This window comes from Mytilus trossulus, chromosome 4 (assembly GCF_036588685.1).
Source record: "Mytilus trossulus isolate FHL-02 chromosome 4, PNRI_Mtr1.1.1.hap1, whole genome shotgun sequence".
NCBI lineage: Eukaryota > Metazoa > Mollusca > Bivalvia > Mytilida > Mytilidae > Mytilus > Mytilus trossulus.
Window position 1 is genome coordinate 39,918,511 of NC_086376.1, and position 20,756 is coordinate 39,939,266.

Sequence of the window (20,756 nt, forward strand, 5' to 3'; positions counted from 1 at the left end):
AATAATTATATAGTCAGAAATTAACAGAAAGCTCTGCCCCTGGCTATAATGGGCAGTGTCAAATTTGGACAGGTTTGTGTACACCTAATGGCAAATATGGAGTTATTAATTGTAAATTTCCAGATGCCAGGCCGGCAGAGGGTGGAGACAAATGCATGTGCCCGGGCTTGCCTACATGGTGCATCATCAGAATATTATTATTGATAAAACTGATGATGTTTCGCTCCTGTGCCACAATTCAAAATGGATTACTGTTGAACATCTGTTGTTGGAACCTCATGGTTTCAATCAGTTCCTGCTTAGGTCACACAGATCCGCTCCCTCCATGCAGAGTGGAGTTGAAAATGAACAATAATAATTTGGGTAAAATATTTATCAGGAACTTCTATATTTTTATTTTACTTCTTTTTTTCTCTGGGTCGGACAAAAAAATATATTTTGTTATCAGAATGGGGGGAAAAGGAAAAGAAATTTGGAACCTTATGTACAGCAACTTTAGATTCTTTTTAGCTCACCTGACCTGAAAGGTCAAGTGAGCTTTTCTCATCACTTGGCGTCCGTAGTCCTCTGAAACTAATGGGCCAAATTCAACAAAACTTGGCCCCAATCATCCTTGGGGTATCTAGTTTAAAAAATGTGTCTGATGACCTGGCCATCCAACCATAATGGCCGCCATGGCTAAAAATAGAACACAGGGGTAAAATGTTGTTTTGGCTTATATCTTTGAAACCAAAGCATTTAGAGCAAATCTGACATGGGGTAAAATTGTTGATCAGGTAAGACCTACAAATAAATCAACATGACCAAAATTGTCAGTCAACCCCTAAAGGAGCTATTGCCCTTTATAGTAAATTTTTAACAACTTTTCATCATTTTTTGTAACTTGTTTAAAAATCTTCTTCTCTAAAACTACTTGGCCAAATTTAACCAAACTTGGCCACAATTATCATAGTGGTTTATAATTTTAAAAATGTGTCCGATGACCCCACCTACCAAACAAAATGGCTGACATGGCTTAAATTAGAACATAGTGGTAAAATGCAGTTTTTTGTCGAGCCTGCAACTTTTGTTGCAGAAAGCTCAACATAGGGATAGTGATCCGGCGGCGGCAGCGGTGTAAGCTCGCTTCTTAAAAACTTTATATTTTAGAAGGTAGAAGACCTGGATGCTTCATATAGATGCCTCATGTTACAAACTTTCTGTCAGTCACATGTCCAATGTCCTTGACCTCATTTTCATGGTTCAGTGACTACTTGAAAAAAAAAGTTCAGATTTTTTGTAATGTTAAATTCTCTCTTATTATAAGTAATTGGATAACTATATTTGGTATGTGCGTACCTTGCAAGGTCCTCATACCTGTCAGATGGTTTTCACTTGACCTTTACCTCATTTCATGGATCAGTGAACAAGTTTAAGTTTTCGTGGTCAAGTCCATATCTCAGATACTATAAGCAAAAGGTCTAGTATATTCAGTGTATGGAAGGACTGTAAGGTGTACATGTCCAACTGGCGGGTATCATCTGACCTTGACCTCATTTTCATGGTTCAGTGGTTATAGTTAAGTTTTTCTGTTTTGGTCTTTTTCTTATACTATATGCAATAGGTCTACTATAATTGGTGTATGGAATGATTGTAAGGTGTGCATGTCTAGCTGACAGGTGTCATTTGACCTTGACCTCATTTTCATGGTTCAGTGGTTAAAGTTAAGTTTTTTAGTTTTGGTCTATTTTTTTAATACTTTATACATTAGGTCAACTATATTTGGTGTATGGAAATATTTTATGATCTATATGTCGGTTACACAGGTTTTATTTGACCTTGACCTCATTTTCATGGTCCATTGCTAAGTTTTAAGTGTTTGTGTTTTGGTCGGTTTTACCTTATTTATAAGCAATAAGTCAACTATATTTGTTGTATTGAAGAATTGTTAGCTGTACATGTCTACCTGGCATGGTTCATCTGACCTTGACCTCATTTTCATTGTTCATTGATCAATGTTTCATTTTCTTGGTTATTGTTGAGTTTATGTGACAGTTGTAATAAAGCTTTACATTTAGGTCTATCAAGATAGTATCAAGGATTAGTAAAGAAGGCGAGACATTTCAGTGTGTGCACTCTTGTGCTTTATATCTTTAAAACTAAGACATTTAGGGCAAATAAGATCTATCCCCTCACAAATTTTCAGATGAATCCGACAACTTGCTGTTGGGTTGCTGCCCTTAAATTGGTGTAATTTTCAGGAAATTTTGCAGTTTTTGGTTATTATCTTGAATACTATTATAGATAGAGATAAACTTTAAACAGCAATAATGTCCAGCAAAGTAAGATCTACAAATAAGTCATGATCAAAATTGTTAGAGGACCCCTTAAGGAGTTGTTGCCCTTTATAGTCAATATTGAACAACTTTTTGTCATTTTTGTAACTTTGTATAAAAATCTTCTTCTCTAAAACTACTTGGCCAAATTTAACCAAACTTGGCCACAATCATAATACTAGGGTATCTATTTAAAAAAAAAGTGTCTAATGACCCCGCCTTCCAACCAAGATGGCCGGCATCAGTAAATACAGGTGAGCAACACAGGCTCTTGAGAGCCTCTAGTTTTGATATTTGGGTGGCCCTGAAAAGGACCTTTTATTATTCTGTTTGCTGGTGGCTCTGGTATCTCAGTCTGCAGCAGGTCTTGAAAGCTTTGGTTTGCAGAAGCTGTCATGGTCTTGGAACTGTAAGGCAGGCTGTGGATCTAGTTGACCTTTGCATTAATAGTCATGCTTTTTGTTCATTTATCTCGATGTCTTGTGCTCTGCCAGCTTTTCTGCATTCTGCTGTAATCTCCTTTTTTGAACTTCTGGTCTTAGTATGTAATCTTGGTTGTATTTAAAGTCGGTGTTCATTTTCTTGAGGTAACGTTTACTTCGTTCTGAAAGTTCTACTCCTAAATTCGTACATGTTGTTGTTTCTATGTACTCCTGAAGCAAGTCGTCCTTCCATATTTTTGGAGTAAATTACATTTTTGGGCAAATTAACACTCAGTGCTCTATGAACTCCTTCATTTTTCATGCTTTCAATAGCTGCGGTAGTTAATTTCATTTTCAGGATTTCTTGAAGTAAAAATTTGTCTGTTTTATCCATTTGCAGGGAAGTGATCTGGTATGTTGACAAGTAATGTGAACGACTCCACCAGTTGAGTGCATCATCACCTTTGCAGACAATGGAATATTCAGTACACTGGGTGCAATCACCATCATAGCAGCGGAGGGTAGCATCAAGCACTTTTGGTAACTCTTTGCTTATTTCATTAATGTTTTTGTCATATTTCTCCATCGGTTTCTTTAATATCATGGAGCATCTGCACTTTAGATCAAGAGGAAATGTTCATAGGGAGAGCCCTCGAAATAGAGGATGTAACCCAGTTGGACACAAATTTCATTCTGATAGACAGATTTAGCCTTTTCCAGACTTCTATTGATGAAATCAGATCACTCTCAGATTAGTGATTAACACGGGAGGTTTACAATGAAGTAAGCTTCACTTGATATTTCTCAGTTAGTCCATCAGCTGGTAGGGCAAAATTTCAATTCTGTGTTACACCCCAGGGTACCGCAATTTTTCTATATAAATTTAAAGAGTAATATATGAAGAATATTTTAAGAGGTGTTAGACTCTTGAAAAAGTGTCCAAAAGGGGTTAAAAGGGGACTTATTTAAGGGTATATCAAAAATTTTGTTTTGCACATATTTACAGAAAAATGTAAAAATAACCAATAATTAAGTACTATTCTTTTTATTAAATGGAACAAATCATATCTTATTAAAACGCAGGCTAATTATCAATTAATCTTTAAATCGTAGAGGACCAAGAAAAAAGGGGGAGGGTAATTTCCAAAATTCATGATTTTGAATGAAAAGAAGCAAAAGTACTAATTTTCTTGATAAAATGGTATATTTTTTATATTGAAACATAGAGCATAATGTAACTACGATGCTAAGGATGTTGAAAAAAAAACATTTAAAGGTAAGAAACAAAACATAGAATCAACGACAGACACAAACATAGGCAACTAGAAATGCACGATGCTGTCACATTTATACATCATATTCATGAAATAACTAACATATTAAAACACACAAAACTGTCAGGGTTTCTAGATCTCTATCTTTTTTATTTTTTTAACAACCGAATCACTACATTTTAAGGTCACGCAGAAGGTCAATCCATAGAATCATCATCAGTTTGGTCACCTGCATCTACCGAATTATCATTATCATCATTACCATCATATTCGTCGTCATCGTTAGCAATATCAACGTTTTGGTAATCCTTATATCTACAAGCTTTCGAGCATTTACATACAGGTATCTGTTTAAAATAAACCTTGTTGAACACATGAACATCTGTTGTTGGCACAGCCAGCTTTACATGAACAGCGCTTCATAATTATTTAAGCATCTAACGCTGGTGGTTGGTCTAGCCTATTGATACTGATCAAATCGTTCTAAACAATCCAACTGTAGTTGTTTAGCAACAGACCAGTGTTGTGTTTAAGAGCAGATTTCCAAATCTTCGTCTAAAAGTTGGATGGTTTAATGTGCTTTAACATTGTATCTTTTGTTGGGGGCAGTAGATGACATTAAATATTTTTTTGGTTGCATTTCAAAACGTTCTGATCTTTATTCATCGATATTTTTAAATTTCGTAGACATATATAGACCACGAAAACCTCTCGAGTGTTTTGCCAACTCTTCGTCAACCTCTTCAAAGGTTTCACCACGATGGAATAGACCTTCCGAAAACACATAACATGTCAAAAAGCCGAATACTTTGCTGTTTTTCCTTTACCAGACAAAACACTTACCGAATCACAACCTGTACTGCCGTGAAATCCCGGCAGTTTTCTACAAACATTCTCACCAATCTAACAATGTAAGAATTGATATGCAACTGTCAAAATAGTAAGCCAATACTTCCACATCAATGTCATAAGGTTTTATAACAATGGAGTCGTAACTTTTGTCAGCTTCATATTTTTGCATTGAGAAACATTTTGTAATCGGCTTCTTCCTGTTTGATTATAAGATAAAACCATTCTACGCTATTTCATTTCCAACATTTATTTTGTGGCACATACTTCCATGTGATACAAATAAATCAATACATTCAAGTGTCAATCTATAGGATTTTTTACTCTTTTCCGAAACAAAGAACTCAACAAGAGCAACTTTGTTTTCCCCAACTAACAAACATTTCTTCAATTCCCAAGAACACGATTGTGATGGTCTAGAACTTATCGTAATGATTTGCCCTCCCAAGGACCTGCCGTTTTAATTTTTTATGGATATTTTGGGATACTAATCAGTGACAAAACCAATGCGGAACCTCTTTTCGAAACTAAAAGGATGGTTTTTAAAATAACAATTGCCAAATAAAAAAAGTGCTTGGTATCCTAGTAATGGGTTGAATAACTGCCATTCCATCAAATATCCACATGCTTTCCTAAGGAATGACCATTTTCTAAAAGACAACCTAGGACAGATTTTAATTTTCATTACATGTGTACCATCAAAGTTTGCAAGATACATTGGAAGAGGACCTAATTCAAACTGGAGAGCCTTTTGCGCAACCAACTATCTTGTCTGGGCTATGACAAGCAGGCGACATTTTTTTTTCATCTGCTCTCAATGTTTTGTTGTTCTTATCAGCCAATAACTGCTTGTCTTTTATTTCCTTTTTTAAAAATGTAAGCAATGATAATCTTTTAATTGTTTTGAAGATATCGGTTGACCTTTGTATAAGCCGTTCATGAATGAAAATTTTTGAAGCAAATTTTCTCTTTTCATAAGCGTTTAGAAGGTTGCACATTAATTTTGAAGAAGCAACAGTACCCGAAAACAAACCATATAACTGCTCAGATGTTTTAAATGAATTTGGCTAGCTTTGCAGTGTCTGAAACAGTTTCATAACATCAGTGTTGTCTCGCTTCATACGAGTTTTTTAAAGTTCTTTTTGTTTCAGGGTTACCCAATTCCTACCAAATCTCGAATTTTAAGGATATTGAAGCTCTTTCCACTGCTGGTGGACGTTTCGTCCCCGAGGGTATCACCAGTCTAGTAGTCAACAATCTGTGTTGACATGAATATCAATAATGTGGTCATTTACATAAATTTCCTGTTTATAAAACTTTTATTTGTTCGAAAAACTAAGGATATTCTTATCCCAGACATAGACTACCTTAGCCGTATTTGGCACAACTTTTTGGAATTTTGGATTCTCAATGCTCTTCAACTTTGTACTTGTTTGGCTTTACAAATATTTTGATATGAACGTCACTGATGAGTCTTATGTAGACGAAACGCGCGTCTGGCATACTTAATTATAATTTTGGTACCTTTGATAACAATTTCATGTACATTTAACAACCAACGCTTATCAGAATCTTTATTTAAACCTAAGAACGTAAAAAGTATGGCCAATTATCATAACTGACTATTTTTCGTTCATTCAAAGCGATGTTTGTCGATTGAATGACTTAATAATCTTAAGTCAATCACTACATAGCTAAAACACAAAATGTAATCAAGCACACTTTTATTGAGTTCGATAGAGTGCACCTTTTCTGAACGCAAAACAAAACCACCTTAATTTGTACTTTTTCAGTAATATTTTGTTACACATTCACTTTATAAAATAATTTGTCTCACCAAAACATCATAAATCGACATTTAAATGTGTGTTTTCAGTTGCAAATTGATAATTCTTATGTGTGAATGCATTGTACATGTTGTATACTGAATCAAAGACGGTAATTTGATGATTTCCGTAATTTAACGAGTATTTGCACGTTCATATATTTTATCAAATATTTCATATTTTAGACTAAATATCAATACTGCAAATGATTGAAACATTGTATAATGATTAATTCTAAAGTTTAATTTACTAAAACGGGTAAATGTATATCGAATTTCTTTATGAAAGGAAAAATATGCCTTCATTTTAACTCAAACAATCGGATTGTTTGTAATGTAACAAAAACTTTTTTTAAAACAAAAAATCTTCAGAGTAACATTAAATATGATAGTTTTGTATCTGTTTTAGTTATTTACACCTATACTTTATTTTTTTTTAATCGCTTTATATCAAAAAATTTAATTAAAAATTACTTAGTTGTGATTGCTAAATAAGGGGACCATTGAAAGGGACGATTTTAAACCTCTGTTGGACACTTTTTTTTTAGTCTAACACCTTGTATTTTATCAATAAGATAATGAAGTTGAATTCTATCCAAAAAAATCGCGGTACCCTGGGGTGTAACACAAACTCCTTAACTAGAGGGCTTTTGAGAACTAGCTGATGGACTAAGTAGGAAAAAGGGACAGTCAAGCTCATAGATAAAAAAAAAATGATATCTCCATGGCTAAAAAAAGAAAAAAAAAGCCAAGACAAATAATAGTACACCAGACACAACATAGAAAACTAAAGACTAAGCAACACGAATCCCACCAAAAACTGGGTGTTATCATATGTAGTTTATAAGATTTGATTTGATTTTGTGGTGTTTTAACGCCACTTTTAAGCACTGCATTTGGGAGATTTCGTAGCGTCCAGTTTCTAACGGTGGAGGTCCAGGAAGCCCGAGTGCCCAGAAATAACCCACCGTCCTACGATAGGAAAACTGACATTCCTAGTCAATTAAGATTGGAGTTGACTGTACCTGCACGAGCGAGGTTCGAACTCACAACATCAGTGTTGACTGGCTAGTGATTACATAGTAACTACTTAATAAACTTCTCAATCACCGAGGCCCCTTGTTTATAAGATATCTTATATAGAAACTTTATAAGATATCCTAAGTGATATTCATGAGATATCTTACTAATATTTGGTTATAGGATATATCATATAATTTTATTTATAAGATATCTTAAAAACTGTACAATATATCTGGTTTTTTTGTTTTTTTTGCAGAAATGATATAAGCATTGTGTATAAGTTTGATAAAAGGAGTAGGTCCGGTAAGAGCCCTTTTTGGCCCCAAAATATAGCAGTTTTACAAAATTCTGAAAATGTAAACTTTTAGTTATTTATTGGATAGTAGAATGGTTCTGCTACATAAATATTGGCTGTTTTTGGCAATGTAATGCACATATATTGAGAACTAGCACCATTAAGTCATGCTAAATTACTGAAATCATCAAAATTCAAGCATTTTAGTTAAATTTTAGACGGTTTCCGTGTAAAACGAAAGTGGCCGCATTCGTGTTCATCCAAAATATTTAAATGGAAGTTGTATTTGATGATAATACATAACATATATAAAGATTGAGGATGAACACGGATGCGGCCACTTTCATTTTTGATAAAAACTATCTGAAAAGTGACATTTTTTCGCATATTTGGTAGGTTTTTCATATTTAAGCTTGAATCGGATCATTTTTTATGACTTAATGAGTTAAAATCTTTCACAAAAAATAATTGAATCAAATGAAATAGACACTTAAGTGTTTAAAAAGTGGTCAAAATCTTTCGTCAGATAAAACTGAAATTTGAGGCCAAAATCGGTCCTTACCGGACCTACTCCTTTGTTTGAGGCAAACTCAACTTGGAGAAGGTTAACCAATTTTTCTGATAAACATCCGTTCACCAGTCACGTTTTATAAATATACCTAATTTGGAAAATCGGAAACTCCATAATTTCGTATCTATGAATTTTTGCAAACCTCTTCTAATTTAAATGTAGCCAATGTTCACAAAAGGATTATTCATGAGTACCTGCAAGCCGAAGACATTGAGCATGGAGTTCTCGAATTTTTTAACAGTGCCAAGTAGTCCTGAAGACATTGAAAATGTGCACCTCCTGTTCAGGGCAAATTTGAAAATATTTAATATGGATCTTTCATATAAATATTTTTATGTTTTCAAAAAATAGTTGGCTTTAGATTATGGAGGCCCCAGATAAGAATTCTTCAGACTACTGATGCAAGCAATAAAGGAGAAGTATTTCGACAATGGGCTCAGAGATTTATTGGCAGATCAATACCTTTTTGTTGGGAAAATATTTGGTAAGCGTAATCTGTTAATCCGTTTGTGACAATTTCAAGTTTTGTACCAATACGAAAACAAACGTGACTGCCATCAACAATTATTGGTTTTGTTTGATCCATACATGAACTTCATTAATTTTATGCTTCAACCACAAGAAGAGCAATTCTTAACAGGACCATGTCTTTATAAGATTTTAACTTTAGAAATTATTTGTAATACATATTGCTGCCATGGACAACCATTATTTTTTGATTGCAATGAGATTATTTGAAGAAGAAAAATCCTGTTTATTCATTAGATATATTTTAGACAATCAGACTAATGTATTACCTAGATCAACCACTTACATGTAAAAGTATAATTCATTTTTCGTTTGGAAAATATATGAAAGCCATTAAAACTTAAGCCAGTTGCATGTAGGCAACAAATTGAAAAGGAATACTGCCATTTTTGCTTGTTCAGACCACCAAAAGATTTCAATCAGTATGTTCCTAAAAAAGTTGCATTCATTTTACAAATAATGTATAACAAATCTATGACAAGGAATGGATGATTTAGGATTTTATACTGTAAGTTGGAATTTACACTTATAGATGTACTGTCATATTTCAGAAAATAAGTGCAAGTGTTTTGTGATTATGAAATTAATAATGATGTGCATTCTAAAATCTAAAAACATGTAATTTATTGATTGAAAACTAATTCATTTGTTCAGACATTCAGATGCATTTTGAAGATATGAAACATGAAACATGTATCAGTTTGCTTTGACAACAACTTGTATTTGCAGATGATTGATTTTAAATTACTGGTAATAAGTTTAAAGTTTGGGGATCTTTATTATTTTCCATTATTTAATCACGTGAAAGTTTCTATCTTATATTGTTTAAACTAGATGTGTCGAAACGACACGAATGACCCGTCTCATAAAGTTGAAAAATCTGCAATTTCAATAACACAGGTAGACACGAACATGTTGGTAGTCTCGCATATTAAAACTTAGCTCTACATCTGAAAGAGTTTGGGGAAAAAAATCTGTATAACTGTGATTTTCAACAAGTTATCAAAGTTCAAGCCCGTAATTTCGGCAAAGATAAGCAATGCAGAACATAACTTAAACTTAATCTGTATCTCATCATTGTTAACTCACATGGGAAAAATCAGTGCAATATCTGAAAGCATTTAGAAAAACTGATAAAAACATTATTTGCTTGCCTTTCAAGGGTAATTACACTACAGTTCACATGGATTTTGCTTTTTCCGCGTGCCCACTGTGGGTGTGGGTACTGAGTGGTTACTTCCTGTCTACATGCCCGTTGCCGTGGACAATTGCCCACGGGTATACAAGTGGGCAGAAGTTTATCGATCCATGTCTATTGCGAGTTTTACATGAGTCAGGAAGTAGGTACGAGAACACAATTAATTCGTAGTGCATTTCTTTTAGAACATAAATGAAAATAAAAAAAATCCCACCTGCGCTTTCTCAAAGAAACTTTTACAGTGTGTTGTACTACTTTTGGGACAAATTATAAAACTTCATCGCCTCTCACTCAAAATATGGACAATTTTGTGTTTAGGGCGTCTTGAAATCTTTAGACAGCTTCCGAAGTGCTCATTTTCAACCTTTTTCAGCTGGACCAAATCACTACTTTCCTTTAAAATTCTGGACCCAAATTTTTTTACAGTGTAATTTCATCCCCCTACTTGCAATTTGAGGCATTGAACATGGAGAAATAAATTTGGAAGGGGTATAAAAATTAATGGCAAGTAACCCACTGTCAACACTAGGGACTAATCAAGGGACGACAATGGTGGTCTCGGACCAGAAGCTTTAAATATACAACTTAAACAGATATGGTATGATTGGCAATGTTCCAAACAACTCTTTACAAGAGACCAAATTCAACAGATAAATTTAAAAAAAAACAAGCTATGTTTTTGCTTGGTATTTCAACTATCTGTTATTATAATCATTGATAATAAAGAATTGTAATTTTAATATTAATCATGCTATGTTTATGATGACGTGTCCTTCTACCATCGATACTTATTGGTGTATATGCTTAATGTTACTTTCAATATAATCGCAGCATTAACTTGTAAATGTATAGGCTTAATCATAGAATTTTAAAATTATTCACATATATTTTTTGAAAGATGTAAACAATTTTATTTCATTCTCAATTTTATTCAGAAGAATTATTTTTTGGTTAATAATCAACAACTCAAAAACAACAAACAACAAAATAAAAATCACTCACATTTACATGTATACATCTCTAAAAACAATATATAAATTTTAGTTTCATGGTGCCCCCTAGGGGAATCGAGGTTCTGGATACGCCCCTGCCTTAATCTTAAAGATAACATTTTTCTCCTTTGAATTGTATTACATTGTGAAAAAAAGATGTGGTTTGATTCCAATGAGACAACTCTCCACAAGAGACCAAAATGACACATAAATTAACAACTACCGAACGGCCTTCATCAATGACTGCATATAGCTGTATAGCTATAAATAGCCCCTAAATGACACTCAAATACAATTCAAATCTCACAGGATTTCCATTGTTGAGTATTAATAGGGACTGCTTAATTTACGGTCTTAAAGAAACTAATAGTTATAATAAAAGGTAAAGGCCGTTGCTACCTTTAAACAACAGTTACATTGTCATAGAACTACAGCTACGTTTTGACTTTTCAGATAAACAATAATATTTTGTATTATATGTCTCTGATAAAATCATGTGTAAGAAATTACCATTTACAACACACGTATCGCAGTATAACTTTGTTTTGTTATATTTGATTTTTAAACTTGTAAAACATTTTTTGAATTATAATTCCTGTATAATAGAGTAGAATTTGAAACTAAAATTTTGACCATGAAACAAAAACATTGGAGAATTGATTGATTTGGATCTAAGAAATAGACACTGTTTAATAAAACAATTGAATGTATGACTCTTCAATTTTAGATAATCCACTTGGGGTTGTACGAGGTACAGTATGGGTCAAAGAAGCAAGTTGCAATGGCAGTTGTTTTAGCCAGTGGGACAGAGATGGACATGATGGCAAAAAAACTTGACAGAGAGATTTCAGAAGACAACAGATCACCAACACCAGCTCCATCACCAACTCCACCACCTAGTCCTCCAACTCCACCACCTAGGTCCTCATCCAAGAGACAATCTGACAAAATACCAACCCTACGTATACCAGCAAGGCGAAGGAAGAACACCAACAAACAGCAAAAGAAGGTTAGTTTTTTCTTTCACAAATTGAACTTTAATTTGAACTTTAACTTTGAAAAATTATGACCTTTATCAGGACTTCAGGATCAGGTCTTTTTAAGCTCAGGATTTCGGGATTGACTCTTTTGGGATCAGGAATTTCTTTTTTTCGAATTTCAGGATTTAGGGATTAAAATTTATTTAGTCGGGACCTCGGAACTTGGGTTTTTTAAGCCCGGGGTTTCGGGATCAGGACCCCTCCTACCCTCCCTCTTTACTGAGTAATAAAAGAACAGATGAACTGTAAAAATGATGTGTGCGGTGAAACTGTCTACATATTATCAATTATGCTTGAACTTAAAAATGGGGCAAACTAAAGACTTTAACAATAAGCAAAATCCTTGTCGTATAGAAAGCCAAAGGTGACAAAATGTCAATCAACTGAATGGAGAAAAAATAGTGACCAATGTGTTATAACTGTTCAAAATACTCAAATGGTCGGACCATACACGTACGGTCTGACTTATATTAAAAAAGATATGCAGGTTTATTAGATATAAATACAAATAGCAGATTAAAATAACTTAACTATCAAATTAATATAAAAAAAATCAATTGTAATTGAAACAAAAACTTTATTGTTATGCGTTTACTTTTCCACATTGGCTAGAGGTATAGGGGGAGGGTTGAGATCTCACAAATATGTTTAACCCCGCCGCATATTTGGGCCTGTCCCAAGTCAGGAGCCTCTGGCCTTTGTTAGTCTTGAATTGTTTTAATTTTAGTTTCTTGTGTACAATTTGGAAATTAGTATGGCGTTCATTATCACTGAACTAGTATATATTTGTTTAGGGGCCAGCTGAAGGACGTCTTCATGGTGCGGAATTTCTCGCTACATTTAAGACCTGTTGGTGACCTTCTGCTGTAGTTTTTTTCTACGGTCGGGTTGTTGTCTTTTTGACACATTCCCCATTTCCATTCTCAATTTTATTTATATTTTAACTTTTTTTAAATTCACGCTAATTAAATTTGTTAATCTCTTGATCTAGCATGTGTATTACACGCGAATATCATGTCACTTGACATGTATGGCCGTAGGGATGAGGCATACTATTTTACCCAAGTTGGTCCAAAAGTTGGTTTCCTTTCTCTATCTTAGGTTTGCTTCAACCAAATGTTATGAAACTTATACAAATGCTTATTACAACATTTTGTTGTTGTCACTAACTGTTCAAACTGAATTTCGGTTTCCGTTCTCCAATTTAAGTTTGCCGTGACCAAATGTTTTGAAACTTATGCACAATGCTTATTACACCAAAACTTCATATGACATACAAGCCGGGAGCATTCATTTATTAATAGAATAAATTTAAGATTAAAGTTCACTCTTCTGGCTTTGACTGTTGATGTCCTTGTGCCTTGATTAAACTAAGGACTTATAAATAACAATTGATTCCAAAGACGGCCTAGTCTCTTTACGTGCTTAAGTATATACATGTATGAAGATCAAAAGTTATTGTATGTTTGATAATAAGACAACCCTCCACCATAGATCAAATGAATAAAAGTGATAACAAGAGGTCAACGTACGACCTTCTACAATGAGCAACACGGATGCTTTAAAGAAATCTGTGTATGGCACAGAGTATGTACTTTTACAATCACATAATCATGTTTGAAGTTCAAGTCAAGATTTAACGACGTCATAATTTCTTTTGTCATTAATATGTTTTGACAGCTGTTATATGGCAACTTCAATTATTTTATTTTTAATTATCCGAATAATTCAGTTCCTCCCCATAATCAATCTCTCCTACTTGGGAGGTAAATGTAGAAATCTTAGATCCACGGAATGTAACCACTGATTTTTTTGGGTTATAATTTTACAAGCATGCATAGATCTGCATACACTCGGATTGATAGACAATAACTGTTTAGTGTCTTTAAATATCAGCTGTATTTGTACGAGGCTAGGAAATAAGGTGCATGCGAGCTTTTAGCGATATAACCTAAAACATATTTAAGGTCTTTCCTCTCCGTGAGGAAAGACCTTATTGTTTTTCTAATGTTTTTTTTTCTTTTTTTTCTTCCAGCATTTGTTTGGCTCGCCCTCCTACCGCTTCTATTGGAGTTATCAATACCAAAATTAAACCATCAATAGACCTCAACATGAACTTTTACCAGATGAACTTTTGTAGAATTTCACCTTCCCCTTAAGAAGTTATCTCCCTTTTGTTGATTTTTTTCAACATGGCCCCCCTTAAATGTTTTAAAAGATATCATGACCTTATTTGGACAATAGCTAGATCTTATCATGATATGTTACCATATGAGGCTGCTAAGGATTTCATCATCCCTTATGAGAGTTATGTCCCCTTGAATCAATTTCTTTCTTTTACATTTTTCTCAAAAAGTATTCAAGCTAGAATCGATTTGAAAACAGCAACATGTACAAGAACAGATGACAATGTTAATGAACATGTACAATTATTTTGTAATTAATCCTTATAAGGAGTTATTCCCCTTGAAAAATTGTACATAATTTTAGAAAAATTGTATTTCGAGAACCAGAAGTCGTAGAGACTTGGGACCTTCACCAATAATCTGTAATTCATGTGACCTTTACTATGCACCCAAGGTCAAAGGTCACCGAGTGCAAAAAAAAATTACGCTGCAATTTTAAGCTTCCATATTAAGAAAACGATAAGAGTTTGCTGCATACTAACAGCGTATAAAATGTTCCTCTCGACGAGCTCTACATTTTATACACTGAGCTCAAAAGAGTCCGACCGTCTGTTCAAAAGTTACGACTGGATGATTCTTAAAAGTATAGTATTGTGTGTATATCTTTTTAAAGTTAACAGATATCAACCTACTATAAACTTAAAAGATGATCAGTAGTTCAAGACCTTCAATTTGAGGTCAATGTCAGGTCATGATGAAATTTCACCTTGACCTTCACAGTATACAATGACCTTGACCTTGTGATATTTAAAAGGTTAAGTGGTCCTGAGTTGAATGGCGCTAGTTCCATGTCTCTACGACTTCCGGTTCTTAAGTTTGGTATTGCATCATATGTTTGATGATAAATTGTGACCTTGGTGAACTTTGAAATTGTCCCAATTCTTTTTCTATAATGTTGTCCTTCAACTGTAGATCATTTATCATTTAACAGATTTGAGATATCTATTGTCGTTTTAGAGATAATTCAGTTTGAAGTTTTGCGAGCGGAGGCATGTATTTCTGATTCAACAAGAGCCTACTACTTAAAATGTTTTAGAAATTGAAGAGGTTAACATAGTTATATGTTTGACAAAATACCAAAAACATTCCATGGAAAAAAACACCAAAAAATCAATTTGAAATTGTCAAGTTTTGCATTGACTTTGCAAGTTTCATAACTTCTATTTATATATTAGTTGATATTGCATCATTTTTTGCACTTTATCAAATGGGGTCATCTGATATATCAAATTGAAGGTCTCAATACACTCTACTTAAAAATGAACATTTTAAACCTCTTTTTCATCCCAGGTGGAAGGGTGGGGTCATTTAGTGCAAAAAATTCAAATTTCTCAGATGGTCAGGTTGTCGCATATCAAATGAAAGAACATAAAGCGTACATTTCAAATTTCAAATTGACGACCCACAAAAATTGGTTGGATAGGGTCATTGAGTGCAAAAAATACATTTTCTTTTACGATAGGGTTGTTGTATATCAAATGAAAGGTCATGATGTGTACATTTGAAATATCAAATTCCCATCCTCCAAAAATTGGTTGGATGGGGTTATTAAGTGCAAAAATCATCCTTTTTAGAACATGGCATTGTCGCATGTCAAATGAAAGCTCATCTACCCTGTGTTACATATATCATACTTCCGATCTCAAAAATGTAGGCGGATGAGGTCATTAAGTGTAAAAAGGGAAAAGTTTCAGAAGGTATGTTTGTCGTATATCAAACGAAAGGTCGTACAAAGAACATTACGAAAACATCACTTTTACAGGAAAGACCTTTCAATTGTTTTACAAACAATTGAGATACTAGTTAGCATTTATTTTCTATTTGAAATCCCTTGAGGCCCACGTAGTAATATCAAAATCACACATTACGCTGAAGACGGGTTCACAAAAGAGAATCTCAGTGGTCAACAATATTACATCGCTCAAGGTGAATAATTATCTTATTTAACATAACAACTGATTTCAAACATTGTCAAATTGGAAACAGAAGTATACAAGTTGTCCTAGCTTCAGATTTGACATTCACTGAACATGCATGCTGAAATTGACAATGTTGATTTTGTAACACAAAGATACACATTGAAGTTTTGAAATCGATAATGTCATACAATTGTCATGGTCATTGGAATGCAACTGGAATACACATTCTGAGGTCACACAGGTTCAAACAATACTCAGTCCGGCAGTTGGTTGAGCTTTAAAGCGATATCTCTATAGTATACAGATACAGCATAGCAATATTTGTAGGGCTGTATCTGTTTAGTAGAACACCTGACTGCAGCATAAATTCATTTATCATATGTTTAGAAGTAAATACAGTAGTTTTGCATATGTGATAAATATCCTACTGTTTAATCCATATCGCACAACTTTGATGCACACCCTTTATCACACCCCTACCCTTTATCACACCTACTTTATATAGTTTTCTATATTGTATGTGACGTCACGAACGTCAAGTTTTCATATTTTTGGCACACTAAATGCAACTATAAAAAGTACAAAACACACAAATAAATACAATAATAAAATATTTTTTTTAAACAACAGCGTGCAAATTGTAAGGTGCTTCGGATAACTTGTAATTGAGCAGTTCTTTTAAGGCCTTTGAAACAAGACAAACGTAGAACTGAAGGTAACCCAGTGCTATGGATCAGTTCATATAATATAATACTCTTCTGTTGAAATATATGATAAAGCGTATAATACATTGCAAAATCCATATCACATGCCGTATCACCCTCGTCGGCAATATCATCCCTCGGGCCTTAAAAGGACCTTGGGCTGATATTGATGTCTCGGGATGATACAACATATGATACGGATTTTGCTATGTATTTTTCTCTCTGTATACATGCTGGTTTCATTCTTCTTTATTACAATATAAATTGTAACAAAGGAGAAGTGTCAAGATTTTTTTTATTAAAACACTCAAACACAGATACATGTGTAACATGAGGTCATACATAATATAACATAATAAACATGTGTCCAAATTAATGAGAGCTTTTTTTATTATTATTGCAGAACCTGAGAAAAAAATCGGTTAATTATTTAAATAACACAGTTTAGAACATTGGAGATGCTTCAACGATTTTGTTCTGAGAACTCGCCACCAATAACCAGCTGATAACCATAACTCAATTTGATACCAGCATGATATCACTAACAGTAAACGGACTGAAAGTTACAAATGTGATATAAGAAAAAGGAGCCTGACAAAAAGTCGCAAATAATGTGTGGACAATTGTTTTAATATATATAAGATAAAGATCTTAAAATATTTCTTTTTTATATATTCTTTTTAAGTTCAGAAAATTGTCCATAAACCTTGATAAAAGTATGAAAAAAATCAAATTTAAGTCATATATAGGATATTTAATTTTGTTTCAAGACTTTCATTATTAACATGTACTTGGGCAAGTCTAGATGGTGTCAAAGAACAAAACAAAAAAGTATATAGACCACCAGGGCTCGAATTTAAGCGTTTTTGTGTACTGGCCAGTCGGACCAGTGGACTGAAAGTCTACTGGCCCGGCCCCAACTTTACTAGTCCAGCCATAATGACAGTCACTTGCAAACAATAATATTAATGATAAATGTTTACTTTTATTTTCATATGTAAAACAAGAAAAAAGAGAGTCTTGCATTTCCGATTTTAATAAAGGTTTTGGTAATCTCGATGATTTTCTTTTATCAAAATAAGGATCAAGGACAGAAAAAATGTCAACATTGTCTTCCACTTCATCAAAATCTTCATGACGACCATAGGATGCCTAGCTGGGTCGTCTAAAGCGCTGTCCAGAAATGTTCCCCATTTCAATAGCCGGGATTGGTTCAAAAGATGCTATATCTTGTTCCCAAGATTTTTAAAGGAACGTTTCCTTTTGTCGATTTCATAAACTTAATTCTGTGCTTCCTATATTGAATGTCGCTTTAAATATTTTTCCTGGCAATTTATATAATATCTCCTTTCAGAATTTTCGACATTTTGTGTTGTTGTGAAGGACGCTCACCCGAGATATTATAAATTAACTTGATTAATTGGAATACTTAATACCCACCAGTACTGGGTAATATGATTTAGCAGGTTAATTTGTTTGTTACTGAGATAACGATGCAATCACTGATTTTTATCGACAAATTTCTACTGGTCCGCCAGACCACCAGCTGACAAAATCTACTGGTCTGCACAAATTCTACTGGTCTCAGACCACCGGACTATCGCCAGTTTCGGCACCTGTACACCACATTCTCACAGCCCTTGTCAAATTATTACAGTATTTTGAATTGTATAACCGTTAAAAAAATATATAAACACTTAAAACAGTCATTTCAGTAAAACTTTTGTTTCATTTTCAGAAATCAACACCTGGAAATGTGATTTTGACAGGGAGTCCTCCGTCATTAGATGAGGAGCAGCCACCCCCAGCTCCTGAAATATTGACCTCTCAACCACCAGCACCAACAACATATTCCCGGATAACCACCGGATATAACGACTGTTTGACCTGATGATTTCCGGCCAATACAGACTATTCACCATGATGACAAACTTTGAGAAGCGTCTAAAAGCCATTGAAACCGAACAACACAAACTGCACGCCAAGTAGGATAGTCTAGAATGGTATTTAACAACACAGAGGCAGGCAACACCAGGACTTCTGGCTGTTGCTAGTGACAATGACACAGATGAAGAAAACACCAACCCCCGAAGAAATGATCATTTCAGGTGATAGACTTACCATTCTGAAAGACAGAGCCCATTCCTCCGGTAACTTTGCGTCTATATCAATGCCACACCTTTTCAGGCAAGAAAATCTTAAGAAATATGTACAATTGGAACAGGGGCGGGATAAATGCAAAAAGGGAAGTGTGCCCATGGGCTAAGTTAGCCGTAAGGAAATATGTTAACCACTTTTACCCAGAGTGCCGAAAAGAAGAGACATTCATAAACATTGTGGTTCACATGGTGAATGAGGCTTTGAGGCGCCCAAGTTTGAAGGCTTGTCACCTGTCGTCTTTTGGACACTCCAAATGCAAACTAATAAATGTGGTGATGAGAATTGTGTTACCATTTGACTTATCTGTCAGTCTCATGCAACCTTATGTGTGTATATATGATCTGTAGTCATTTGTTTTGTCTATAATTATCTATTTTTTTGTTTATTTATATATATTTGTAGTTGTCAATTGGGTAATGTTTTAATTTGTATATTCAAAATAATGTGAAATTCAGTAACATTTGGATAATTATGTTTTATGTCTGTATATGATATTATATCCGTATTTTAAAAGCCTCGTCTTGATCAATAAACTATCATTGATATATTTTTTTCTTGTCTTGAATGGCACAGAATAAATATGTTGGGGAAACAGTTTTTAAGTACATAGATATAGGAAGATGTGGTGTGAGTGCCAATGAGACATTTCTCCATCCAAATAACAATTTATAAATATAAACTATTAAAGGTCAATGTACGGCCTTCAACACGGAGCCTTGGCTCACAAGGAACAACATGTTTGTACATGTTGTAGTTAACGCCGTCTAGTTGGATCACTAACACTAACACATATATATGTTCCTGTCAACACACTCAAGAAAAGTAATCAAACGACTGAACCCATCGATACCACCAGCTATTATCATATTCCATCGTATAAGCTTGTGGTTCGTGTGTTCATGCCACAAAGTATTTGGAGATTGTAGGTTCTCCTATGTAACCGTCACTTTTAGCTCTTTCCCATCACTTGGCGTCCGTCGTCGTTAACTTTTACAAAAAGTCTTCTCCTCTGAAACTACTGAACCAATTCCAACCAAACTTCATCTGATTGATTCCTAGGGTATCTAGAATACAGTTTGTGTTTTAATTCCCATTTCATCAAAAAACATGGCCGCCATGGCTAAAAATAGAACATAGGGGTAAAATGCAATTTTTGGCTTATAACTCAAAAACCAAAGCATTTAGAGCAAATCTGACATGGGTAAAATTGTTAATCAGGTCAAGATCTATCTGCCCTGAAATTTTCAGATGAATCAGACAACCCATTGTTGGGTTGCTGCCCCTAAATTGGTAATTTTAAAGAAATTTTACTGTTTTAGGTTATTATCTTGAATATTATTATAGATGGAGATAAACTGTAAACAGCAATAATGTTCAGCAAAGTAAGATTTACAAATAAGTCAACATGACCAAAAAAGTCAGTTGACCCCTTTAGGAGTAATTGCCCTTTATAGT

General features: G+C 34.0%; 1 protein-coding gene and 1 long non-coding RNA gene across 4 annotated transcripts in view; both read left to right on the forward strand.

Moving 5' to 3' along the window:
* The window catches only part of LOC134715281 (uncharacterized), an 88,562-nt gene extending 78,122 nt beyond the window's left edge, over positions 1-10,440 (forward strand). For all 3 annotated transcript variants that reach the window (XR_010106648.1, XR_010106647.1, XR_010106646.1), the window contains exons 2-3: positions 3,138-3,277; positions 8,926-10,440. This is a non-coding gene — a long non-coding RNA (uncharacterized LOC134715281). The remainder of the gene's footprint in view (positions 1-3,137; positions 3,278-8,925) is intronic.
* A 474-nt stretch (positions 10,441-10,914) lies between these two features.
* On the forward strand, positions 10,915-19,314 carry LOC134715283 (uncharacterized). The gene is made up of 2 exons (XM_063577383.1): positions 10,915-12,301; positions 18,880-19,314. Exons 1-2 carry the CDS (start codon positions 12,074-12,076, stop codon positions 19,030-19,032), a joined length of 381 nt encoding a protein of 126 aa, XP_063433453.1. The 5' UTR covers positions 10,915-12,073; the 3' UTR covers positions 19,033-19,314.
* Positions 19,315-20,756: the final 1,442 nt, after the last annotated feature.

Excerpts from the sequence above, each read along its gene's own strand:
- LOC134715283 (XM_063577383.1), top strand. The coding sequence starts at position 12,074 with ATGGCAGTTGTTTTAGCCAGTGGGACAGAGATGGACATGATGGCAAAA. Across the intron at positions 12,302-18,879 it reads CCAACAAACAGCAAAAGAAG|AAATCAACACCTGGAAATGT; the intron begins GTTAGTTTTTTC and ends TTTCATTTTCAG.